The sequence below is a fragment of the Monodelphis domestica genome, chromosome 4 (assembly GCF_027887165.1).
Source record: "Monodelphis domestica isolate mMonDom1 chromosome 4, mMonDom1.pri, whole genome shotgun sequence".
Taxonomy (NCBI): Eukaryota; Metazoa; Chordata; class Mammalia; order Didelphimorphia; family Didelphidae; genus Monodelphis; species Monodelphis domestica.
The window spans coordinates 432249147-432271815 of NC_077230.1; the positions used below are offsets into that span (position 1 = coordinate 432249147).

Genomic DNA, 22669 nt, shown 5'->3' on the forward strand with positions numbered 1-22669 from the left:
CTTTTCCTACTATTTCCTCTTACTCTGTCTCTCTCCCTTTCCTTAATTCCTTCATTTGTATTAATTAAAATCTCCATAAAACCCAGCTGACTTGGGTATTTCATGTTTGGGAATTTTTCCCATGGCGACCACTTATTTTTGATATAAAATCAAGACGCTAAAAATTATCTTTACAGTTTGGGCAACTCACAGTCTTGAAACCCATATTTTCGCAATCACACCTCTGGCCCCAGGAATGATTGCAATAGTCCAGGCAAAAGGGGATAAGGGTAGAAGGCAATTGGAGAAATGTCGTGAAGGCAGAAATGACAGTGTTGGTCATGTGGAGCGAGTACAGGTGAAGAAGCAAAGTGGCTCAGACACGTGACCCTGAGAGCTGGCGATGATGGTGGTACCCTCAATGTTGAGAGGGATGTTGGGAAGAGGGAAGGCTTTGGGACTGGGCTAGATATTCCCAGAATACAGCATGGAACAAAACCTTTAACAACACCATGAAAAGTGGATTCCTCCAGGATTCAGCTGAGGTCGGTCCACTGGCCCAGCTCTTCCTGCCTGGGGGGCTCCCTTGGCTCCCAGCCAGCTTCTAGGGTGTGCCTGCTCCGGAGCCCCAGGACTCTTCTTGCTCTGAGGTCTCATTGAGCTTTATAGCTGCACCTCTCAGAGGGTGGTACCTAGGGGGGTTGGATGGTCCAGGTCCTGGTGATTATGGGGACAGAAAAGAGCTAGACAGCCTGGCAGACAAACGATTGTAAGTTGGAGAAATGGACACTGTCTCAGTTTGGGGATTTCAGGCAAGACTGTGGCAAGCAACAATCCACAAGGGCAACGGGGAAGCAGTCAATGGGTAGGAACTCTTCAATGATAAACTGAGTAAGCAAAGGGGTTTCTAAGTTAGGAGGAATTCCATTTATGCCTAAATAACTTGGCTACAGCTCAAGGAAATTGCCTCCACTGAAAAGACAAGAGGGCACCGACTCAAGGAATCCCAGGGCCTTCTAGCCTAGCAAGCCATGATTGGCCACTCTTTCCAAGGTGGTTCTTGGGAAATCCCACTACCAGACGTGTTCGAGGTACCCATACAGGCATGCAGAGTGGTTAGCATGGCCAAGAACTTTCCTTGCTCATCCACAATGCTGCTGACCTGTGGCACCACTTCCAAGGCTACCAGGTCTAGGGCTTGAGGTAGGGAGTCTGCCCAAGGGCAGGTTTTGTCCCACCTCCCCCATCTGGGCTCCGTATTCCTCTCCCCCACAACATCAAGGGGACTGGTCTGCCCCAGTTTGGGATCTTCTCTTTTTCACCTCTGCTTCCCTTCACAGTCCCCCTCCCATAGGTCCAGCTCAGCTCCACAGTACCGAGCATGACTCAGTCAGAGCCCAAAGTCGGTGTACACAGCTTGGGCTGCTTCTTGAGGGCTACTCAGCCCATCTCGCTGCCTTCTCCAGCCCCCACCTGGGACTATGGGTTCATTGTGTCCTGTGAGCCCACCAGATTATGGAGGTCACAGGCAGGCTACCCCAAATGAAGGGAGTCCCTGGTAAGGCCTTGAGTGCTGTGTGTGTAACATCAGGTTCAGGATAGCCTTTAGCTTGGACAAGAGGAAGCAAGAAATGAATCAACAAACCTTTATTATGTGCCTGCTGGGTACCAGGCATTGAGCATAGAAACACAAAAGCGGAACAGCCCCTGTCCTCAAGGAGCTTGGGAAGAGGAAAGGAATAAGCATTTATTCGGCATCTACTAAGGGCCAGGCTCCATGCTAAGCATTTTACAAATATAATCCCATTGGATCCTCAAAACAACCCTGGAAGGTAGAAGCTGTTGTTATCCTCATTTTACAGATGAGGAAACTGAGGCAGGCATAAGTGAAATGACTTGGCCAGGGTTACACAGCTATTATGCATCAAGGCTGTATTTGAATTCAGGTCTTCCTGACCTGTCCAGTTCTCTTTCCACTGTGCAACCTGGCTGCCTCTAAATTAGAGGAAGCAGAGCAAGGTACATATACAGGTAAATACAAATTAGAGTTGAGGCAATGGGAGATGAGAACTAGCATCTGGGAAGCTGAGGGGAAACCAGAAAGGACCTTATGGAGAAGGTGGGGCTTCAGCTAAATTTTTAAGGAAACCAGGGATTCTGGAGGAGGGAGGGAGCAGACTTCAGGATTGGGGAGCCAGGATGGATACATGGAGACGGGAGGCAGACTGTTGTATATGTGAAGACTGGATTTAGCCATCTCCTGATTGTAACAATGAAGGTACTTAGCTCTTTCTTGATTGTGAAGATAAAATTGTAAGCTACAATCTATTTTTAGATTTTAACCACAAAAAAGTGTTAAGTAACTACAAAAGGTGAACTACAAAGAGGTGTTAAGTAACCTAAAAGATAATCTAACCAAAGAAGGTGAGAACTAAAGAATGGGCAGTCCTGGAGAAAAGTGTCTGCTGTGATTGGTAGATGTGAAATTTAGGGGAGGTGACACAAGAAGAGGAGTTTGGGAGATTCAATTGATTCGGGACATTCGGGCACTGACTGGGAGGAGTGACTGGAATAGACACCCAGACTTCTTTTAGACTGACACCACTGGTGAGTGAAAAGCTGACTTAGTGACCCTGCCTTTCTGGAGGTGTGAAGCCTCCAGGAAAGACCCAACTTCTTGAAACTCTCTTCTCCTGGCTGGGCTTAGAGATTCTAACTGATATCAGAAGAAACCAGAGTTTTCTCTCTCTCCCTCATTCCTTAACATCTTCCTTCTATTGTAAATATTGTAAATAAACTACCATAAATTCCATTTACTTTGGTAATTCATTTTGGGATTTAAAAATTAAATCCCTGGAGACCACCTAATTAATAATATATTTCAGAGTCCAACCACAATTAAATTTAACATATGTGAAGAACAGCAAGACATTTGGGTTGGGTCAGAGTGCACAGAGGGATGAAAGTGTTAGGAAGGCCAGAAAGGGACACTGAGACCAAGGCATGACAATATTTGCATGCCAAATGGGGTTCTGGAATTTGATCTGCTTGGTAATGAGGAGTCACTGGAGGTTACTGAGGATAGGAGTGACGTGGTTAGTGACTCCTGTCCTGTAGAACACACCTTGGATTAGGAAGAGATTGAAGGCAAGGAGACCAAGCAGGTGACAATCACAAGGAGAGAGAAGGGGCCGATCCTAAAGATACTGGAAGCTTGGATTGGGGTGAGTGTGAATGAGTTCACTGGGGCACTGAGGGTTACAGGCAAGTTCAGAGGAGTAAGTCGGGGGAGGGATGAAGACGATGGTTTATGTCTAGGACATGTCCATGGGGAATGCAGGTGAAAATGTCCCACAGACAGTTGGTGATGCAGGAATGGAGTTCCAGAGAGAGAAACCAGTGTAGGAAGCAGGGATGTGAGAACAATCCAAACAGGGCTGGATGATAATTAAACCCAAGGGAGCTGACAAGGTCATGGAGAGAGAGGCTCAAGAGAAATGAGGGTCTGGGATGCAGAGGTGGAAGGGCACTCCCTTAGACATCTTGAGATGAATGACAGTCAAATGACATGATTAAAAATCACTTTGCAAGCCTTCAAGTGCCATATGTGGGCCAGCTATTGTTATTATTAAGCAAAAGTGACCATTGCCATGAAAACCCCAAACCAAGGAGTATCCAGGAAGAGGGAAGTCATCAATGTCAAGAACAAGAGTCATGAGAAGATGCCATTAGATGTGGCCATTAACTGATAATATCAGAGAGCAATGTTAGTGGCCTGATGGGACCAGAAGCCAGTCTATAAAAGGCTGAGAAATTAACCAGCTGGGACAATGAGTGTAGACAAGCTTTATGAGATGACTAAGGAAGAGAGGAGACATTTTGGATGCCACCTTGGGCAGCTGGTGGGGCCTAGGGAAATTTTTCAGGATGAGGGAGACTTGGGTATGTCTTAAGCAGTAGGGAAGGAACTAGGAGATGGAGAAAATAAAGACTAGGGAGAAAAGGGTGATGGGGGGGGGTCTCCTCTGGAGAAGGCTCAAGGAGATCGAGGGCTTGTTTTTGGCAAAGAAAAGGGTGCCATCTCTTCATGAGAGACTGGAGTAAAGGAGATGGCATTAGAGGGCATCAAGAAATCGTAGATATGAGGAACAGGGAAGGGGAGCTCACAGAGAATAGAGGCAAGGTCCTCATGCAAAACAAAACAAAGAACAAGCCCTACCCTCCCCAAATACTCTCTCTCTCATGGACAAGCCAAGAATAGCTGCAGAATACAAAAGATTTAGAGGAATCAACAACAACCAGACACTGACCTTCCTAACAATGAATCCCACCTTCTCTTCAGCCCTCACCTTGCCCTGTTGGCCACCCTTTCCTCCTGGCCACTTTCTCCTCTGGCTTTGTGACACTGCTCTCTCTGGGCTCTCTTCCCACTGGTGATCTGGCAACCCCTCCATCTCCTCTGTGGCTCATCATCCATGTCACTCCTCCCAGCCATGGGTGTTCATCCCCTAAGTCTCTGCCCTGGGCTCCCTTGTCTTCCCTCTCCTGTTGTTCACCTTGAAAGGATCCGATGGCATCATGAGGGGGACGTCTTGCACGTGAGTTGGATTTAGGTGAGGCAGAAAGGCACAGAGTTGTCAGCCTCATTCTCTTTTCCAGAGTCGTCTTTACTATACCGATCCTTGAGAGTCTTTCAATGACCCCAGCAGCTCCCCAGGCTTAACTATCATCCCTATGCATATGGCCAATAGATATATATGTATCTGTGTATGTATACCCACATGTATATGTTGTGGCTGTTGATACATGTAGATAGGCATGTCTCCACATACACACATACATACATATATCTCCATATATACACATAAACCCAGGATGCCAATGCTTCCACGTATCCATACATATAAATCGTGCATCATCTTGCCCACTGGGCAATCTCAAAGTAGCTGTCCCATCGACACTTTAAGCTCCCCAAGCCCAACCCTGAGCTCCTGATTTCCTCCTTGCAGTCTTCCCTGTTTGTGTTGAAGGTATCATCACCTTCCATCCTGGGTTCTCAACTCTGGCATCGCCCTCGCCCACAATTCCTGCTTTTTCTACCTTTACGTCCTCTCAGAACTGACCTCTCTCCATTCCCAGCTACCATCTTAGTTCGGGTCCTCATCATCTCTTGCACAGATTACAGCAAAAGCCTCCTGTTTCATTTCTTCACCTCAATCCATCTCTACACCCGGCCGACAAAGTTATTTTCCTGACATCCTAATCTGGCCACAGACGCCCCTCCTCACTCAACTCCATTGGCTTCCTCTCGACTCCAGTATAAAACATTGACTCTTGGGTAAGCTGTTAAGTGTTTCACACCATGGACCCTTCCTGGCTTCATCATACATGCCTTTTCCTAAGGGCTGCAGGCCAGCCAAAGTTGCCTTCTCTCCTCTTCACACACTGCACATGATCCCCAATCTTTTTGCCTTTGCCCTGCCTGTGTCCCTTCCCTAGAAGGCATTCTTTCCTCATCTCTGCCTCTTAGAGTCCTTCCCTTCCTTTAAGACCCAGCTCAAGCCATGTCTTCTATGGGAAGCCTTTCCTTATCCAACTGCCCTCCCTCTCAAGGTACCTTGTATTTAAGTATCTTAAATATATTTGTATTTATTCACCGCTTGCATGCACACGTGTGCACACACACACATCCATACACACACTCTAAACATACACTTGTTTCCTCCATTAGGATATCAGCTCTTAGAGAGCAGGGATTGTTCTTTATATTTGTATCTCCCACACCCACAAAGTATCCGGCACATACTAAGTGTTTAAAAGTACTTGCTGATTGACTAAATGATTGTCCCTGAAGGTGCTACACATTCTCTTTTCAGAGTATCCACTGCTTTAAGAGATTACGCCTTCTATTCAAAGGAACCAAATCTGTCAGTCTTTTCAAGGGTTGTTTTTTTTTTAAGCTCTAAATTCCCTCTTTAACTTGAAAATAAGCTCAATCACTCTGGGAGCCTTGAGGCACTTTTATTCTTACTACAATGAGTCTAGTTGTTGTTCCCAAGACTTTGTATACTTCCCCATTTCCTGTCTCCAAACCTTTGCACTGGCTTTGCCACATAGCCTAGAATATACTTCTCATCTTCATCTTAGAATTCCTATTTCATTCAAGACTCAGATCAAATCCTGCCTTCAGGAGGAAGCCTTTCCTGATCCCCTCAGCTGGGGATGCCCTGTGGTTGTTTAGTATATAGTGTATATAGATAAGTCTGTACATATGTATGTATTTTAGTATGTATGTATGTATGTATGTATGTATGTATGTATGTATTGTTCCCATCCTCTCTCCTGCTAGAATGTAGCCTCTCTGATAGCAAAAACAGACATTTCTGTCTTGGTATCTCCAGGTCCCAGCACTTTGCTTTACCCACAGTAAACAATGAATAAATACTGACTAGTTGATTCTTCTGGAGTCATCACTTTAGGCCATGCCATTGAGCTCTTTTTTAATTGACTCATTTCTTCCACTTCTTTGCTGGTATTTCAGATTTCCACTAGGAATATTTCCTCCCTTTTCCCTCTTCTTTCTTTTTCTTTTTCTTTATTTGCAGCATTCCATGCTATTTTAAGGTCAAGAAGAACTAGATTTAGGCATGACCAGTCACATTTTCCCCACATTTTTTATACTTGTAGAAATTTCCTTGAGGATGAGTTTGCTGAGGGTGAAATATAGTAGATCTCTGACCAAAGTTTTTTTTTTTTTCCAGGCAGTGTATTCTTAGGGTTTAGTGACTCCTTAATGAAACTTCCTCTTCAGGAAGTTGATGACTCTCTCCAGTATAGGAAAAATTCTCTGACTAAAGGTCTTCACACTTCCAGAGTTTTCTCAAGTGTAAATTCTCTGATGTGAAGATTTGAGTCCTGAATGAAGGATTTTCTGTATACTCCACATCCATAGTCCCTAGTAAGGATTTCTTATGGTGAGTAAGGACTTTGATCTGTCTGAATACTCTTTCATATTACTTACATTCATAGGATTCCACTCCTTTATGAATTCTTTCATGGTTATAAAGGGCTGAACAGTTGCTGAAAACCTTCTCACATTCCTTACATTTATAGGGCTTCTCTCCAGTGTGAATTCTCTGATGCTGAATGAGGTATGACCTCTTCCTAAATGCTGTCCCACATTCTTTACAGTGATAAGGTTTTTCACCTGTGTGAATTCTTTGATGTTGAATAAGAACTGAATTCTGCCTGAAGGCTTTCCCACATTCCCTACATTTATATGGTTTCTCTCCAGTGTGAATTAACTGATGGGAAATCAAGTCTGATCTCCGGATGAAGGCCTTCCCACATCTAATACACTCATAAGGCTTTTCTCCAGTGTGAATTCTCTGGTGGTGAACAAGGACTGAGTACTGCCTGAAGACCTTCCCACATTCCTTGCATTGAAAAGGTTTTTCTTCAGTATGAATTCTCTGATGTTGAACAAGGACTGAATTTTGCCTAAAGGACTTCCCACATTCCTTGCACTGATAAGGTTTTTCTTCAGTATGAACCTTCCTATGCTGAATGAAGACAGAGTTCTGCCTGAAAGCTTTCCCACATTCCCTGCATTTATAAGGTTTTTCTCCAGTATGAATTCTCTGATGTTGAATGAGATGTGATCTCTGCCTAAATGCAGTCCCACATTCCTTACATTGATAAGGTTTCTCTCCAGTGTGAATTCTCTGATGTATGGCAAGGTATGATTTCTGGCTGAAGATCGTCCCACAATCCTTACACTGGTATGATTTCTCTTCAGTATGAACTCCCTGGTGTTGAGTAAGACCTGAGTTGTGCCTGAAGGCCTTCCCACACTCCTGACATTTATAAGGCTTCTCTCCTGTGTGAATGTTCTGATGTGCAATGAGGGTTAGGCTCCGACTAAAGGCCTTCCCACATTTAGTACATTCATAAGGTTTCTCGCCTGTGTGAATTTTCTGGTGTCGAGTGAGGTGTGATTTGCAATTGAAAGCTTTCCCACATCCCTTACATTGATAAGGTTTCTCTTCAGCATGAATGCTTTGGTGCTGGACAAGGACTGAGTTCTGCCTAAAAGCCTTCCCACATTCCCCACATTTGTAAGGCTTCTCTCCAGTATGAATTCTCTGATGATGAATGAGGTGTGACCGCTGCCTAAATGCTGCTCCACATTCCTTACACTGATAAGGTCTTTCTCCTGTGTGAATTCTCTGGTGTTTAGTAAGGTATGACCTCTGGCTGAAGGCTATCCCACATTCATTACATGAATAAGGCTTCTCTCCAGTGTGAATTCTCTGGTGTTTAGTAAGGTATGACCTCTGACTGAAGGCAGTTCCACATTCCTTACATGGGTAAGGTTTCTCTCCAGCATGAATTCTCTGATGCTGTTTAAGATGTGACTTCTGCCTAAAGGCTGCTCCACACTCCTTACATGGATACGGTCTCTCTCCAGTATGAATTTTTTGATGTTTAGTTAGGTAAGACTTTTGACTGAAGGCTGCTCCACATTCCTTACACAGATAAGGTTTCTCTCCAGTGTGGATCCTATGATGTTTAGTTAGGTATGACCTTTGTCTGAAGGCTGCCCCACACTCCTTACATTGATAAGGTTTCTCTCCAGTGTGAATACTCTGATGTTTGGTAAGGTATGATTTCTGGCTGAAGGCTGTCCCACATTCCTTACACTGATACGGTTTCTTTCCAGAGTGAATGTTTTGATGTTGAACAAGGACTGAGTTGTGTCTGAAGGCCTTTCCACATTCCTTACATTTATAAGGTTTTTCTTTACTGCGAACTCTCTGGTGTTGAACAAGAGGTGGGCTTTGCTTGATGGCCTTCCTACATTCCTTATATTCAAAGAGTTTACATCCATAATGAATCCTCTCATGATTAATAAGGCATGTATGGCTAGAGAAGATCTTTTCGCAGTCCTTACATTTATACGATTTATCTTCCATCTGCATTAGCTGATCTTGAATAGGGTGTGAACTTGTCCTGAGTGTCTTATACCCAGTACTTTTGAAAGGTTCCTCTTCAATAGGAATTCCCTTAGCAGGTTCATCCTGACTAAAAGTTTTTCTCAACTCCCCACAATCCCAAGGGTTTTCTTCCTTGTTTCCTCTCTGATGTTGAATAAGGGCCGGGAGAGTCTGACATTCTTCATCATTCCATGATCTCTTGAGCTGACAAAGGCTCTGACTAAAACTTTTTCCAACATTGATACAGTCCTGGTCTATCTGCACCCTGGGATCCTTATTGTGGAAGAAAGTCAATTTCTTGAATTTCCTTGGAGTCTCCTTTGGAGTGTTTCCTGTTTGCTTCCACAATGGGATCTCCTGGGCAGGATTCCTCCCAAATATGGAACTCTGGAGAACGTCTTGGTCGAGTCTTTCCCCTAATGTCTCTGGTGGTCCCACATCCTGATTTTGAGGTGACTCTTGGTTCTTCGGTTTAGAATCCCAAACTGAAATAAATTAGGAATGAAAATAATCAGAATTAAGTGAGCTAAAAGATGAATTTGACCCTTACTGGACTCACAAATCTTATTAGCCCAGAGAAGAAGATGAGAAAACTAAGGCAACACCAGAAAGAATTAAGGGAGATCCAGCACCTAAAGCAGTGGAAGTGACAGCTCCTCATACCCGGCCTTAGCCAAAATCCAACTGAAGCTAAGATCACAGTTCAACAATGATGGTGAAATGTAGGACAGCACAGAGAAGAAAGTCACCAGGTTGATGAAAGGCCTTGAGTTCATGATATATGAGGATGGACAGGCTTATTAATAGGGTCAAGAAAAAACAAACTTGACAGGGTAACAAGAGTGACCTTAAGGACTATCAAGAGGAAGGTTTGACTTTGTTCTCCTCAGACCCAGACAGCAGAACTAGGAATAACTGGTGAAAGTTATCCAAAAGTATCTCTGGGCACGACATAAGAAGACGTTGCCTAATGGTCCAAGCTATCTAAAAGTGGAATTGACTCCTTTGGAGGGTAAGGGGTCACCCCAACATGTGGAGGTGTGACCAGCTTGACTGACTCATGGCTGGACTAACCACTGGTTATGCAGGGAAAGGGAATGGGCTAGATGGTCTCTGAGGTCACTTCTAGTTCTTGGATTATCTTGGTTCTCTGCATTCATTGAGCTTTCAGCCCATTAGAACTAGAATGGTATCTGAGCCTCTCATTTTATAGATGGGGACCTGGATGCTCCAAGAGTTCCCTGAAGCTATGACTTGAATTTGTAACAGATCTGAGACAAGGACCTGGGTGTCTAAGCTCCTCCTCCTGTGTCCTCTGCCCTCTGCTGTCTGTCTGAATATATCTGGATCCTTTTTTTTTTTTTGAGGCAAGAGGAAATTTCTAGATGGTGACAATGACATTGGAAAAAAAGCCAAAGGTCCTGGTCATCCCAAGGGAATGGAAAGGGGGCCAGTCGAGGAGTGGTAGCAGCAGGAAGGGGAAGCTATTTGGAGGTTTAGGGACCTGACTGAAGAAGGCAGGAGGGGAACAGGCTTTCCTATAAAGGAGGCCGGGGTACAGATTCTTGGCTCCTACATTTCAGGGACCATCTCATTCAGACCCCACTTTTTACAGAAGAGGAGCCTAAGGCTCAGGGATGAGAATCATTTCTTCAACATCACACTTTGTATCAAAGACTGAGCAGGGACAAGGATCAGTAAGTCAGAGACTGAGTCAGTGACACATGTCAGAAGGATTGTTTGGCTTCGCCCCCATCTGACAGATGAAGAAACCAAGTATGAATCTTAAAAACTACTCAGACTGTACTTTAGAAGATTTGGTCTAGCTATTCCCTTATTGTAACAATGGAGATACTTGGTCTAACAAGAATCAAGAATGCATTGGGAACTTTTAAAATTACTCCACCCTACTCAGACAGTGCCTTAGGGGAGGATAAAGTTATAAACTCCTGATTGAACAATGAAAGTCCCTAACTCATACCTTATAGTAAAGCTAGAACCTTAAGATAGGCCTGTTTTTAGATCTAATACAAAAAGTTGCTAAGTACCTGTAAAGGTTAAATTAATCACAAAAAGGTCAAGTAACTTACAAAAGGCAAGGTTAACAAAGCGGTGTGAAAAACTCAGAAGATATAATCTAACCAGAGAAGGTGAGAACCAAAGAAGATGAGAACTAAGAATGGACAGTCCTGGGAAAAAGTGTCTACTGTGATTGGTAGATGTGAAAATTTAGGGGAGGTGACATAAGAGAAAATTTCTGTAAAAGGGAGGGGTAAAAAGTCAGTTGGGCAATTGAGTTGGAAGTTCAGAATTGAGTTAGATTTTGAACTCAGTTCAGGAAATTGAGTTGAGTGGAGGACTGGAACCCAGCTTGGAGACAGTCTTGTGGTGAGTGATAAGACTGACTCCCTCTCCCTTAGGCTCAGGGAGGCCACTTTGGCCAAGGCCTTTAACTACTGCTTGGCTCAGCCTGAGCCAGAGCAGTTTAAATTCATTCTCTCTCTCTCTCTCTCTCTCTCTCTCTCCTTTCCTTAATTCCTTAATCCCCAGCTGACTTGGGTATTTTTATATTTGGGAATTTCCCATGGTGTCTACTTATTTAGATTTTAAGTCAAAACACTAAAAATTATCCTTACATGAGGCACTAAATAATTGCTGACATATGCATGTCAATACATTCTGGGTTTACATTCAAATATGGCCTTGCTCTTTAGACAGAGTGAGCTCTTAAGGCTTCTCATCCTTGGACCCCTTGGGCACTGTGGTCTAGCAGCTCCTCAAAATCATGGTTTTAAATGCATAAAATTAAATAGATGGGATTATGAAGGAACCCAATTATATCAAAAGACAGCAGCATGAGAAGCTATTTTACATAATCACGCATCAAAAATCTAAATCCAGTTGCTACTGTCTCGGGGAGGGGGTGGAGGGAAAGAGGAAGGTGAAAATTTGGAGCTCAAAACTGTAAAAAACCCAAATTTTAAAAATTGTTTTTATGTGTAATTGGGAGGAAATGAAATATTAGTTTAAAAAGACAACTAGCAAAATATTTTTTATAATATGGAAATAGACACATGTAATCAACGACACATGTAAAACCCTGTGGAACTGCGCGGCAATGGGAGGGGGTGGAGGGAGGGCAGGGAGAGAGCATGAATCACATAACCATGGAAAACATTGTAGACTAATTCATTAAAAGTTCAGGGAGGCCAGGCGGTTAAGGATTCCTATCGTAGGGCAGCCCTGACTTCAGAGACCAGAAGAGGCCTGGGATGATTGGGAAAATGATCCCGGGGTCCCTCTTGCCCTCCATACACCTACCTGCACCACCTAATGCCTCAAAGATGGCGGCACATAAGTGAGGAGTGGAGTGGCTCCATCCCTGGGCTCCTCCTTCACAGGAACAGGTGCCTACTGTGGCCCATCCCAGGGGATCCCAGATCTCAGTCTCTTCCCTTTGTTCCAACCAGGAGATGAGGTCTGGCTTGGGGCCAAGAAGTCCTGCTCAAAGTGGAGAAACGAGATATGTCTGTAGGTGCCAGAGGCCGGGGAGTCCAGGCGGTCAAAGGGGGGCTACAGCAGCAGACAACCCCCCCCCAGAGCAGCACCAGAGCTACCCAACTGGGGGATCCTCCAGAGAAACAGATAATGTTAGGACTCAAAAGGCACCTCATTTCAGATAAGCCTGATCTCTCCCCCGACCCCGTTTTCCACAAGATATGTTTCTTGGGCAGCATCCCCCCAGCTGGCCATCTGGTCTCTGCTTCACCATCTCCAGCCTCAAGGAAGTCAGGACCTCTTTGGGTCTGAGTTTGCACAAATGGAAAATGGGCTCATTTCCCCTCCTGGCTGAGCTTCTGGCACAACAGACTTCCTCTCAGGACTCAGCTGCCTTCTCAGCCTAGAAAATCTCTCCCTGCTTCTTCCACTGGGGAGTTCCTACCAGAGGCCCCATTTGGGGGACTGCTTGGGCCAGCCGTCCTTTATTCAACTCCTGGCTGCTTCTGACTCCACCTTCTCTTCTCTCTCCTATGGATTGTGGGGGCAGAGACTCCCTTCTTTTTGCTTGTATTTGTATCCCTGGGTCTTGGCGTAGGGCCTGGCGCCAAGGAAACCCTTGTTGCTTCCTTACAGATGGTGAGAAACACTGGATTGAGAACCAGGAGGAGGAGTTTGGTCAGATGCAGGAAATTAGAAATTGCCTTGGGCTGGGGTTGCAGAGACCTCAACTTAAATTCCCTGTCTGCCAATCCTTTGCAGGATGACCCTGGACAAGTCATTTCCCCACTTTGGGCCAGTTTTCTTCACTATAAAGTAAACGAGTTGGTGTGAATGACTTCCAAGGGCCCCAGAAGTGCCACCATTCTACAGTTTTATAACTTGTTAGGGAATCATCCATTTTCCACACACAAGGGGAGGATCTTCAATCTACAGAGGTCTCTACATAGGCCGTCCTGATGGCCAGGAAGGGGCACCCTTACCCAGGGAGACCAGGTTCCGGTAGTTCTCCAGCATCACATCTCTGTAGAGCTCCCTCTGAGCAAGGCTCAAGCATCTCCACTCCTCCCAGGTGAAGTCCAAAGCCACATCCCTGAAGGTCACTGCTTCCTGAAACACCAACACACTCCTGCCAGTCCAGGGGCAGAGAGGCGGGTGTAGGCACTGGAGGAAGGGCCCAGGAGGGACACCAAATGGACCACAAGGTGTTCATGAGAGAGGGAGGGGCATAGAGGGCTGCCTCGTATGGGGAGTCCAAGAGAGCTGGGACCGGAGGGATCAGAGTTGGAGGGGACCTCAGTGGTCATCCAGTCCAATCAATCATAAGTGAGGAAATGAGGTTTCAAGGAAACAACATGCCCTGACAAAGGTTCTCCATGTAAAACTGAAGGATCTGAACCCAGCTCCTAGATCTAGCCCCAAAGCCAGCCCTTTCCCCTATACTAGGCTGGCTGGATCCATTCCCAACTTTGCTCCCTCCCCACCTTGGCCTTCAGAGTAAAGGGAGGCAGTTGGACCATCCATTATCAGATGATGTCTGAGCTCCTTTGCTGACATCTACAAGCAAGGAAGATGGCTCCTGCCTCCTATGGCCCAAGAGGGACTCGCTGCCACTGAGACCACCACGTGGGAGAACTTCAGGAGCGGGCGTGTCAGGGCTGTGGGAAAGGGGCGACTGGTGGAGAGAGAAGACGGTCACTCACCTGGGATCTGGCCAACAGGGTTCTGGCTCCAGCCTCCTTGGGGCTCCCCTCTTGGGCAGAGTGATGAGGCATCAGACCTGAGGGACCAGAGAAGGAGGAGCCCCTGAAAGAGGGTGGGCTGGCTTTCCAGCCTCTGGCCTCCTTTGGTTAGGTGTACTTTGTCACACCCCCCCCCCAGACTCACTCACCAAATCCTGCCCAGAAAAGGGGCATCTCCCGGGGTTGGAGAGCTCAGAAGTGGAGCTTCGGATGGGGACACAGAGGAAGGCGTTAATAGCAGAGAAGTGGTCACTAAAGACATAGGGACAGTCCCTATGTCCATGAGAGAAAGTCCCGAGAGAGAAGAAAATCGAGAGCAGCCTTAGGGGCACCCACCCTGGAGAGGGAGGAGGCAGAAGGAGAGACAAGGCAGATGGTCAAGCAGTGATCAGAGATCAGTTACTCTACTGTGGACAGAGTGAATCCAAGATCCCCACAGGACGCAGAAATGACCTAGGAAAGGGGTCCCTGCTTCATACGCAGTGTACAAAGACTTGCAAAGCCGTTGGGAAGAAATGAGTTAGACCAATATCTGACGCCATGTTAGAATAGACTCAAAATGGACAACGGATGTGAGTAGGACAGTTCTTAAAAAAACTCTGAAGAAAACGAGATCAGATTTTTCACAATTGGGAGTAGACAAGTTTCTTTTTCCCAGTCAATGAAACTCCACCTTTTTCTCTTCCTTGTCCCTTGAGAAAGATGGAAAAAGAAAATCTTTGTTATAAACATCTACAGTTAAGGGCAGCTGGGGGGCTCAGCGGATAGAGAGCCAGGCCTGGAGCAGGAAGATCCTGGGTCAAATCTGGTTCCAGACACTTCCCATCTGTGGGACCCTGGCCCAGTCACTTAACTACCACTGCCTAGTCCTTACCACTCTCCTGCCAGGGAACTGATAGTTAGTATTGATTCTAAGACAGAAAATAAGGATTAAATATAGACAGACAGACAGACAGATAGAGTAACACAAATTCTCACATTGGCCACGTCCAAAAACTAGAGGAAATTCCTAACAAAACAAGAGCCAGCAAGTATTAGAAGAAGGAACGAAATTTCATTGATATGAAGTGGAAAGGATCTGTGTGAACAAAATCAATGCAAGGAAGATAGGACGGTAAACATTAAATGAAGAAGGGGGAAAAAAAGTGTGTGTCTGATAACTCTGATAAGGGTTAGCTGTGCCAGATCTATAAATAACTCATAGAAATATATGACCAAATCCATCTATTCTCCAATAGCTAAGTGGTCAGAAGATATGAACAAATGCTCTGACATCATCCCAATTTATTAACAACTTTGAAAGAATGCTCCAAATTACAAAGAGGAATGCAGACCAAAACAACTCGGAGGCTTCACTTCACACTTGACAAATGGAAAAAGATGGCCAAGGTGGGCTGTCTATGCTGGAGGGGTTGTGGAAAGGCAGGCATGCTGGCTCGCCTGGTGGAGCTCTAATGGGTCCATCCTAGAAGGCTCTGTTAGTCAGGTAAAGAGAAAGTTCCACATGCCTATGCACTTGCAGGCAGAAAGAATAGTCTGGGGTGGAGAGCAGCCTTTTCTGGGGCAGATATGCAGCACCTGGGGAATGGCTAAGCCCTGCAGGGTGAGCGTGTCATGGAATAGGAAATAATGAGTCAAAGAGAAGAGGATGAGAAAGTGTCTATGGACTGATCCCAACAGAAGGAAACAGATCTGGGAAAACAGACCATGCAACATTGCAAATAGGAAAGAGTAGCCCAAACCCAGGGAACTCTGGGTGAGCAGCACTACACAGAATGTCCAGCTTCTCTGAGAAGGGGGGGTGGGAGATTACTGCACTGCTACCTACCCCTCCCCTTCCCTTTAAATGTTTTATCATAAGGGATTGGCCTCTAGAGGGGAAGGGAGAAACCCGGAATTGTAGGTAAGAGATCAAGAAAATGTATTTTAAAAAGAAAAGAAGGGAGTGAGAGGAGAGGAAAGGAAGGCGCTGAGTCTGGACAGCTTTGCCAAGGATTTTGGCTGAGAAAGGGAGAGAGATAAGGTATTTGTGGTCACTAAGGATAGTTTTTTAAGGATGGAGGAGAATGGGAATAAACCAGGAGGTTGAGAATGGGAAAAGGAATGATAGAGGGGCTGGAGTGGGAGGGACTTGAGATCAACCACCCACCCATAAGGGTCCCAGCTGGATGAAAGAACTAAAGCACTTTTTAAAAAGAAACATACAAAAGGGCAAAAAGACAAATTTTGGAGGGGATATACAAAAGTGGGGACGCTGATACACTGCTGGTGGTACTGTGAACAGATCCAACCATTTTGGAGAGCAATTTGGAACTATGCCCAGAGAGCTATAAAACTGTACATTCTTAGGATTGCTGGATCTATTTCCCAAGGAGATCAGAGAAAAAGGGAAAAGAAAAGACTCTATATGTTCCAAAATATTTATAACAGGGGGCAGCTAAGTGGCTCAGTGGATAGAGAGCCAGGCCCAGAGATGGGAGATCCTGGGTTCAAATTTGGCCTTACTCAGACACTTCCCAGCTGTGTGACCCTGGGCAAGTCATTTCACCCCCATTGCCTAGCCCTTACCTCTCTTCTGCCTTGAAACCAATATACAATATTGATTCTAAGACAGAAGGTGAGGGGTTAAAAAAATAAAATGTTTATAACAGCTTTCTTATTGGTCACAAAGAACTGGAAATCGAGAAAATGTTCACCAGTTGGGGAATGGCTAAATACACTGTTGTACATAAGAAACAATGAGCAGATTAATTACAACATTTTGAAAGGACCACAAGAGATCATGAAGAGTGAAATGAGTAGAATCAAGAGAACATTCTGTACAAAAAATCAAGCCATTCCCCAATTGATAAATGGGCAAGGGACATGGATAGACAGTTCTCAGATAAAGAAATCAAAACTATTAACAAGGACATGAAGAAGTGCTCTACATCTCTTATAATCAGAGAGATGCAAATCAAAACAACTCTGAGGTATCACCTCACACCTAGCAGATTGGCTAACATGACAGCTATGGAAAGTAATGAATGCTGGAGGGGATGTGGCAAAGTAGGGACATTAATTCATTGCTGGTGGAGCTCTGAATGGATCCAGCCATTCTGGAGGGCAATTTGGAACTATGCACAAAGGGCGATAAAAGAATGTCTACCCTTTGACCCAGCCATAGCACTGCTGGGTTTGTACCCCAAAGAGATAATGGACAAAAAGACTTGTACAAGAATATTCATAGCTGCGCTCTTTGTGGTGGCCAAAAAATGGAAAACGAGGGGATGCCCATCAATTGGGGAATGGCTGAACAAACTGTGGTACATGTTGGTGATGGAATTCTATTGTGCTAAAAGGAATAATAAAGTGGAGGAGTTCCATGGAGACTGGAACGACCTCCAGGAAGTGATGCAGAGCGAGAGGAGCAGAACCAGGAGAACATTGTACACAGAGACAAACACACTGTGGTATCATCGAACGTGATGGACTTCTCCATTAGTGGCAGTGTAATGTCCCTGAACAATCTGCAGGGATCAAGGAGAAAAAAACACTATTCATAAGCAGAGGACAAACTGAGGGAATAGAAACACCGAGGAAAAGCAACTGCCTGACTACAATGGCTGAGGGGACATGACAGAGGAAAGACTCGGAGCGAACACTCTGATGCAAATACAAACAACATGGCAATGGGTTCAAGTCAAGAACACTTATGATACCAGTGGAATCACACGTCGGCCACGGGGGGTGGGAGGGAGGAAAAGAAAATGATCTTTGTCTTTAATGAAAAATGCATGGAAATGATCAAATAAAATACTATTAAAAAAAAAAAAAGAGAACATTCTTACAGCTACCGATTTAATATTTGCAGAAGAACCTGTGAATGTTCGCCTCCAGAGAAAGAACTGAGAAGAGGAAACAGAAAAGACATGATCTGTATATTCTGCCAGATGCTGCCTTCTAGATGTGTGTGTGTGTGGGGGGGGGCACTGCATTTTTAAAAGTAATAAAGAATTAAAATGCCCAAAGGGGGAGGGGGAGGGAATCCAATGCGTACTTATCTGGGTTGTAAAAAGAGGTCAGCCATTGTTTTTTCTATTGAAAAAATAAAAAGGATGATTAGGAATAAGACATGCTTGACTACATTAAAATAAAACATAACTAAAGTAAACAAAAATAACAAATAAAGGGGAACGATGTGTGGGAAATGTAAGAAATGAAAACTTTAAAAATTAACATGGATTCATTTTCTCTTCACACATCTCCTTTGCCATGAAAAAAACAAAGCCTTGTGACAGACAGGCAAAGCCAAGCTAAACAAATTCCCACATGGGCCATGTGCAGGATGTCTAAAGAGATGGTCAGCATCTGTCATTCCATGGAATCTGGAGTCAGGAAGGCTGGATTTCAATCCCCCTCAGACTCTTCCTGGCTATGAGATGCTCCACCATTGCCTGCCCACTTCCTCCCTCCCTCGCTCACTCTCTTTGGAAGTCTCGGAGGCCGTCACCATTCAACTGAGACTCCCTTTACTGCTCTTCTGCCTTGGGACCAAGACGTTGGATTGATTTTTAAGATGGAAGACGAGGGCTTAGAAAAACAAGAAGACAGGAAGGGCTTGGAATAGGATACTCTGCGAGGCAAAGAATACAGGCTTATCAGCAAGAATCACCTACCTAGCAGAACTGAGTATAGGGGGCAGCTGGTGGGCTCAGTGGATGGAGAGCCAGGCCCACAGATGGAGGTCATGGGTTCAAGTCTGGCCTCAGACCTTCCCAGCTGGGTGACCCTGGGCAAGTCCCTTGACCCCTACTGCTAGTCCTGACCCCTCTTTTGCCTTGGAACTAGCACACAGTATTGACTGTGTTTAGGATTTTAAAAAAAACTGAGTGTCATCCTTGAGGTGGAAAAAAAGGATTTTAAGGCAGTAGAGGACTTCCTAAGCATTCTTAATGAAAGCGATCCGCGGAGTAGAAAATGTGGCCAGAAACGCAGGAGACGAGAGAAGCAGCAAAGGACCAAAACGAGGGCCGAAACAAAGCTGGGCTCCTTCACCGCCTGGGACCTGCCATCCCGAGAGGCCTTCCAGAGCTCTGGACAGGCAGCGGGTCTGGGAGGGATTCTGTGGGGTTCGGATGGTCTCGGAGGAAGAATGCAAAAGATGGGGAAGAGGAGGGAGGACGAGGGAGGACGGAGCGTGCAAAGAGGAGTCTGTCCAGCCAAAAGGAGCCGAGGGGGTGGGCAGCACTTGAATCTTCTCTCCTCCAGCATCGCTCCCAACAGGGAGGCAGGAGAAAAGGGGGTTCAAGAAAAGAGGGAGAAACAGGAGGCTTCGCAGAATGAAGTGGCCTTTTCCTGATCCTCCACCTCTTCAGCCCTCAGGGGCTCTGACAGGGCTCTCTCCATCACTCCACCTCAGCCTCGGGGATGCTCTGTCCTGGGCGTCCTGGGCTCTGCTCTCTCCGTACCATTTCACTGGCTGCTCTCAACAGTTTCTGCAAGTTCCACGGTTAACTGTCAACCCACCAGAGAACAGGAGCTAGCGGCCCAGCTTTCAAAACACGGAGGAAAAGGGAGCCTGACAGCTAGAGGTCAGGGAATCAGGGTGCCTGGCCAGAGTTTACAGGATTCTTTTATTTGTTTGAACCCTTACCTTCCCTCTTGGAGTCAATACTGTGTATTGGCTCCAAGACAGAAGAGTGGTGAGGGCTAGGCAATGGGGGTCAAGGGACTTGCCCAGGGTCACACAGCTGGGAAGAGCCTGAGGCCACATTTGAACCCAGGACCTCCCTTCCCTAGGCCTGACTCTCCATCCTCGGTTGCCCCAGACGATTCTAGTAAAGGATAGTTCAGGGAGGGTCCAGCTTCCGCAGCAGCCAACGGTCCCCTCAATGTCAGGCCAGCAACGGGAGCTCCTATTCAGAGCCTTCCTGACAAAGTCCTGGACTGCGCTGGCTCGCCAATACCCGTACTGGAGGGCGTTTCCGGGAAGAGGCCCAGGCTGAGATGGCCAAGGGTGGAGGACAAGGGCTTCGAGGCCCAGGGAGAGGGGAGGAGGGGAGGGAGGCAGGGAAAGGGGGAGCCCGCGGGCATGGCGAAGCCTCAGCACCCGCACAGCCCTGGCGCACCCCCAAACCTTCCACTCGGGTAGCCTAAGGGAGGGTGAGGGAGGGAGGCGGCTGCCCATGCAACAGCCAACTCCACAGAGAGGAAAGGAGCAGCAGAGAGCAGTGAGCTGGTTGCAAGCCAGGAGCCAGGAAGGAGGTGGCAAACGTCCCCGAGACTCTGTCCTGGGGTCAGAGCTCACCGAGAGACAGCTGCGAGGCCCAGGCCACAGAGCGCCAGACTTGGAGTGGATCCGGGTTCGGATCCTGCCTCGACACTTCCTAGCGGTCAGCTCCCGACTCCTCGGCGGGCACGGGGCGGGGCTAAGAGGAGGGGCGGCGCCTCCCAAGCTCCACCCCCTTTCTCCAGGCTTTTCCTTCTCTTCTGGTCGCTGAAGGCCTCCGGAGGACCGGAGGGCTTCCCTCCCGCCCCTTCCAAGGGCTCAGAGACTGCTGACTCGGGCCTGCACTTCAGGCTCTTCCCAAAGCCTGCCTCCTGCGCTCTCGGGGCCCCCTGGGTGCTGGGGGGGAGGGGCGCGAGCGAGCGAGAGGCTGGGAGCGGCCACGCGCACGCACGCACGCACGCGCACGCCCCCAGCAGTCCGGCCAGAGTGCGGCGGGGAGCGAGCCAAGTTTCGGAGGACGGACCGCAAGGCAGAATGACAAGGAAAACAGTGAAGAGCCCCGGCCCGGCGCGGCGGCAGAACTCGCACTCCGGGCCGGGCGCTGCCAGCTGGCTCATTTTGTTACGGGGAGGGAGACATACTGACGCCCAGAGGAAAGGTAACGGGCCGGCCGGAGAAGGGAGCGCGGCCCGCCGGGCCGCCTCGAGCACCTTCTTGTGGCCGCTCGTGGCCAAGGCGAGCCCCTCCCCCCTCCGGAGGCTCCGCCCAGCGGCCGCAAAGACAGACTTCAGGGCGCCCACCGGGAGACACCATCGCGGCAACCCAGGCAGGACGCCCGAGCCGCGATCTCCCACGCAAGCCGGACCCCCGGGCCTGACACAAAGCCTCGGCCCCTGCCGCAGCCTCACCTCCTTCCGGCCGCTCCACGGTAGCCCCCACCGGCTAGAGGCCAGCGGGTGGTCCTGATGCCTGCGAAAACCCGGACGCAGGGTGGGAAGGAGGGGACAGCGAAGGCAGCCCCCGGCGCATGCGCCCTCCACCTTCCCCATCCCCCCTCCTCCTTGGGGGGGCGGAGTCTGAAGCTGGCACTTCCTCAGTGAAAGTAGGCGGCAGGGAATCTCTGCGGTCATTTCCATCTCCCACGCCTTCTCTCGGGGATGGGCTCCCTTTCCCCGACTCTGCCGGGCCCAGGCCACGGTCAGGCCCATTCTCCCGGGGCCGCGCCCCCTGGGAGGCCTTCGTCTCCGTCGTCCTCCGCCGTTCCTGTGCTTGCCTCCCTCAGGTAGGCTCCTAACTCTCTTTAAAGTCTCCAGGAGGGGCGAATCCTCCCCTGGGCTCCACATACCTTCATTCTTTGAGCCGTCCTCCTTCCTCGATTTCCCTCGGCGGATCCCAGGAGCCCAGAGGTCACGTGGCCCGCAGGCAGCCTTTCAGGTCTCCCATTTACACGGAAATGCCCAGTTTGGCATTTGTTTTCGAAGGTCAGGGCGCCTCCTACGCCCCCAACCCCCACCCCGTTGGAGAACCACTTCCGTGGAGAAGCCAAGATTGCATCCAGGGTCACAGTGACATCGCTTTTGCCAACCGGTCCACTCCCTTCCTCCAGCTCGTCCTTTCTTAGGGTGTTGCCCTACATCCACACTCTATAACTCGGTCAGCCACTGCCCACAAATGGGCCGCTGCCCCTCTCCAATTTTTTGCTACCACAAAATCCAGAAGAAGAAAATACCAGAAACATGGTTGTTCAAATAGGACCTTCCCTCCCGTTCTTCCTCTCTGCAGAATACAGACCTCAGTGGTGCTGCTGCATCCAAGGGTTTGGATACTTCTGTAGCCTTTAGGCATGTTGCTCTCCAAAATGCTAGATCAGACTGCAACTCCATCAACAATGTATGAGTGTCCCCCTTTCCTTTCATCCCCTGGAATGTTTCTGGGTGTCCTTTTCAGACTTACTGACCCCAGGTTAATGCTTCACCACTCTGCCACCCAGCCCACAAAGCCTCATGTTGTCATTTCTCTGAATCACTAGAGTACAAGGGGTTCATCCAGCATTCCTCTTTGTAGAGGTCTTTATTAATCACACAGGTACTTGGTGTGCACTTCTTAAATGACCGCATTGGAGACAGAGAGGGAGGAATGGAAAGCAAGTTTGGGTCCTTCCGGACCTCCTCATCAAACATAGTGTTCTGTCCAATCCAAATTCTGTTCCTGTAAGATCCAAGTGATGCTAATGGTCTTCTCAG

At 47.4% G+C, this 22669-nt stretch overlaps 1 protein-coding gene across 5 annotated transcripts in view; it reads right to left on the minus strand.

Moving 5' to 3' along the window:
- Window positions 1-22413, minus strand: part of LOC100025084 (zinc finger protein 850-like) — a 34345-nt gene extending 11932 nt beyond the window's left edge. The window contains exons 1-5 of one of the 5 annotated variants that reach the window (XM_056825518.1): window positions 21335-22413; window positions 14177-14253; window positions 13457-13583; window positions 12297-12476; window positions 1612-9460 (exon numbers count right to left, since the gene is read on the minus strand). In XM_056825518.1, coding sequence (XP_056681496.1) covers window positions 6993-9460; window positions 12297-12476; window positions 13457-13583; window positions 14177-14248 — 2847 coding nt within the window. In that variant the 5' untranslated portion in view covers window positions 14249-14253; window positions 21335-22413 and the 3' untranslated portion in view covers window positions 1612-6992. Of the gene's footprint in view, window positions 1-1611; window positions 9461-12296; window positions 12477-13456; window positions 13638-14176; window positions 14254-21334 lie in introns of those variants that run through there. The other 4 variants (XM_056825519.1, XM_056825517.1, XM_056825521.1 and 1 more) reach the window with 4 other exon arrangements.
- Between the last annotated feature and the right edge of the window lie 256 nt (window positions 22414-22669).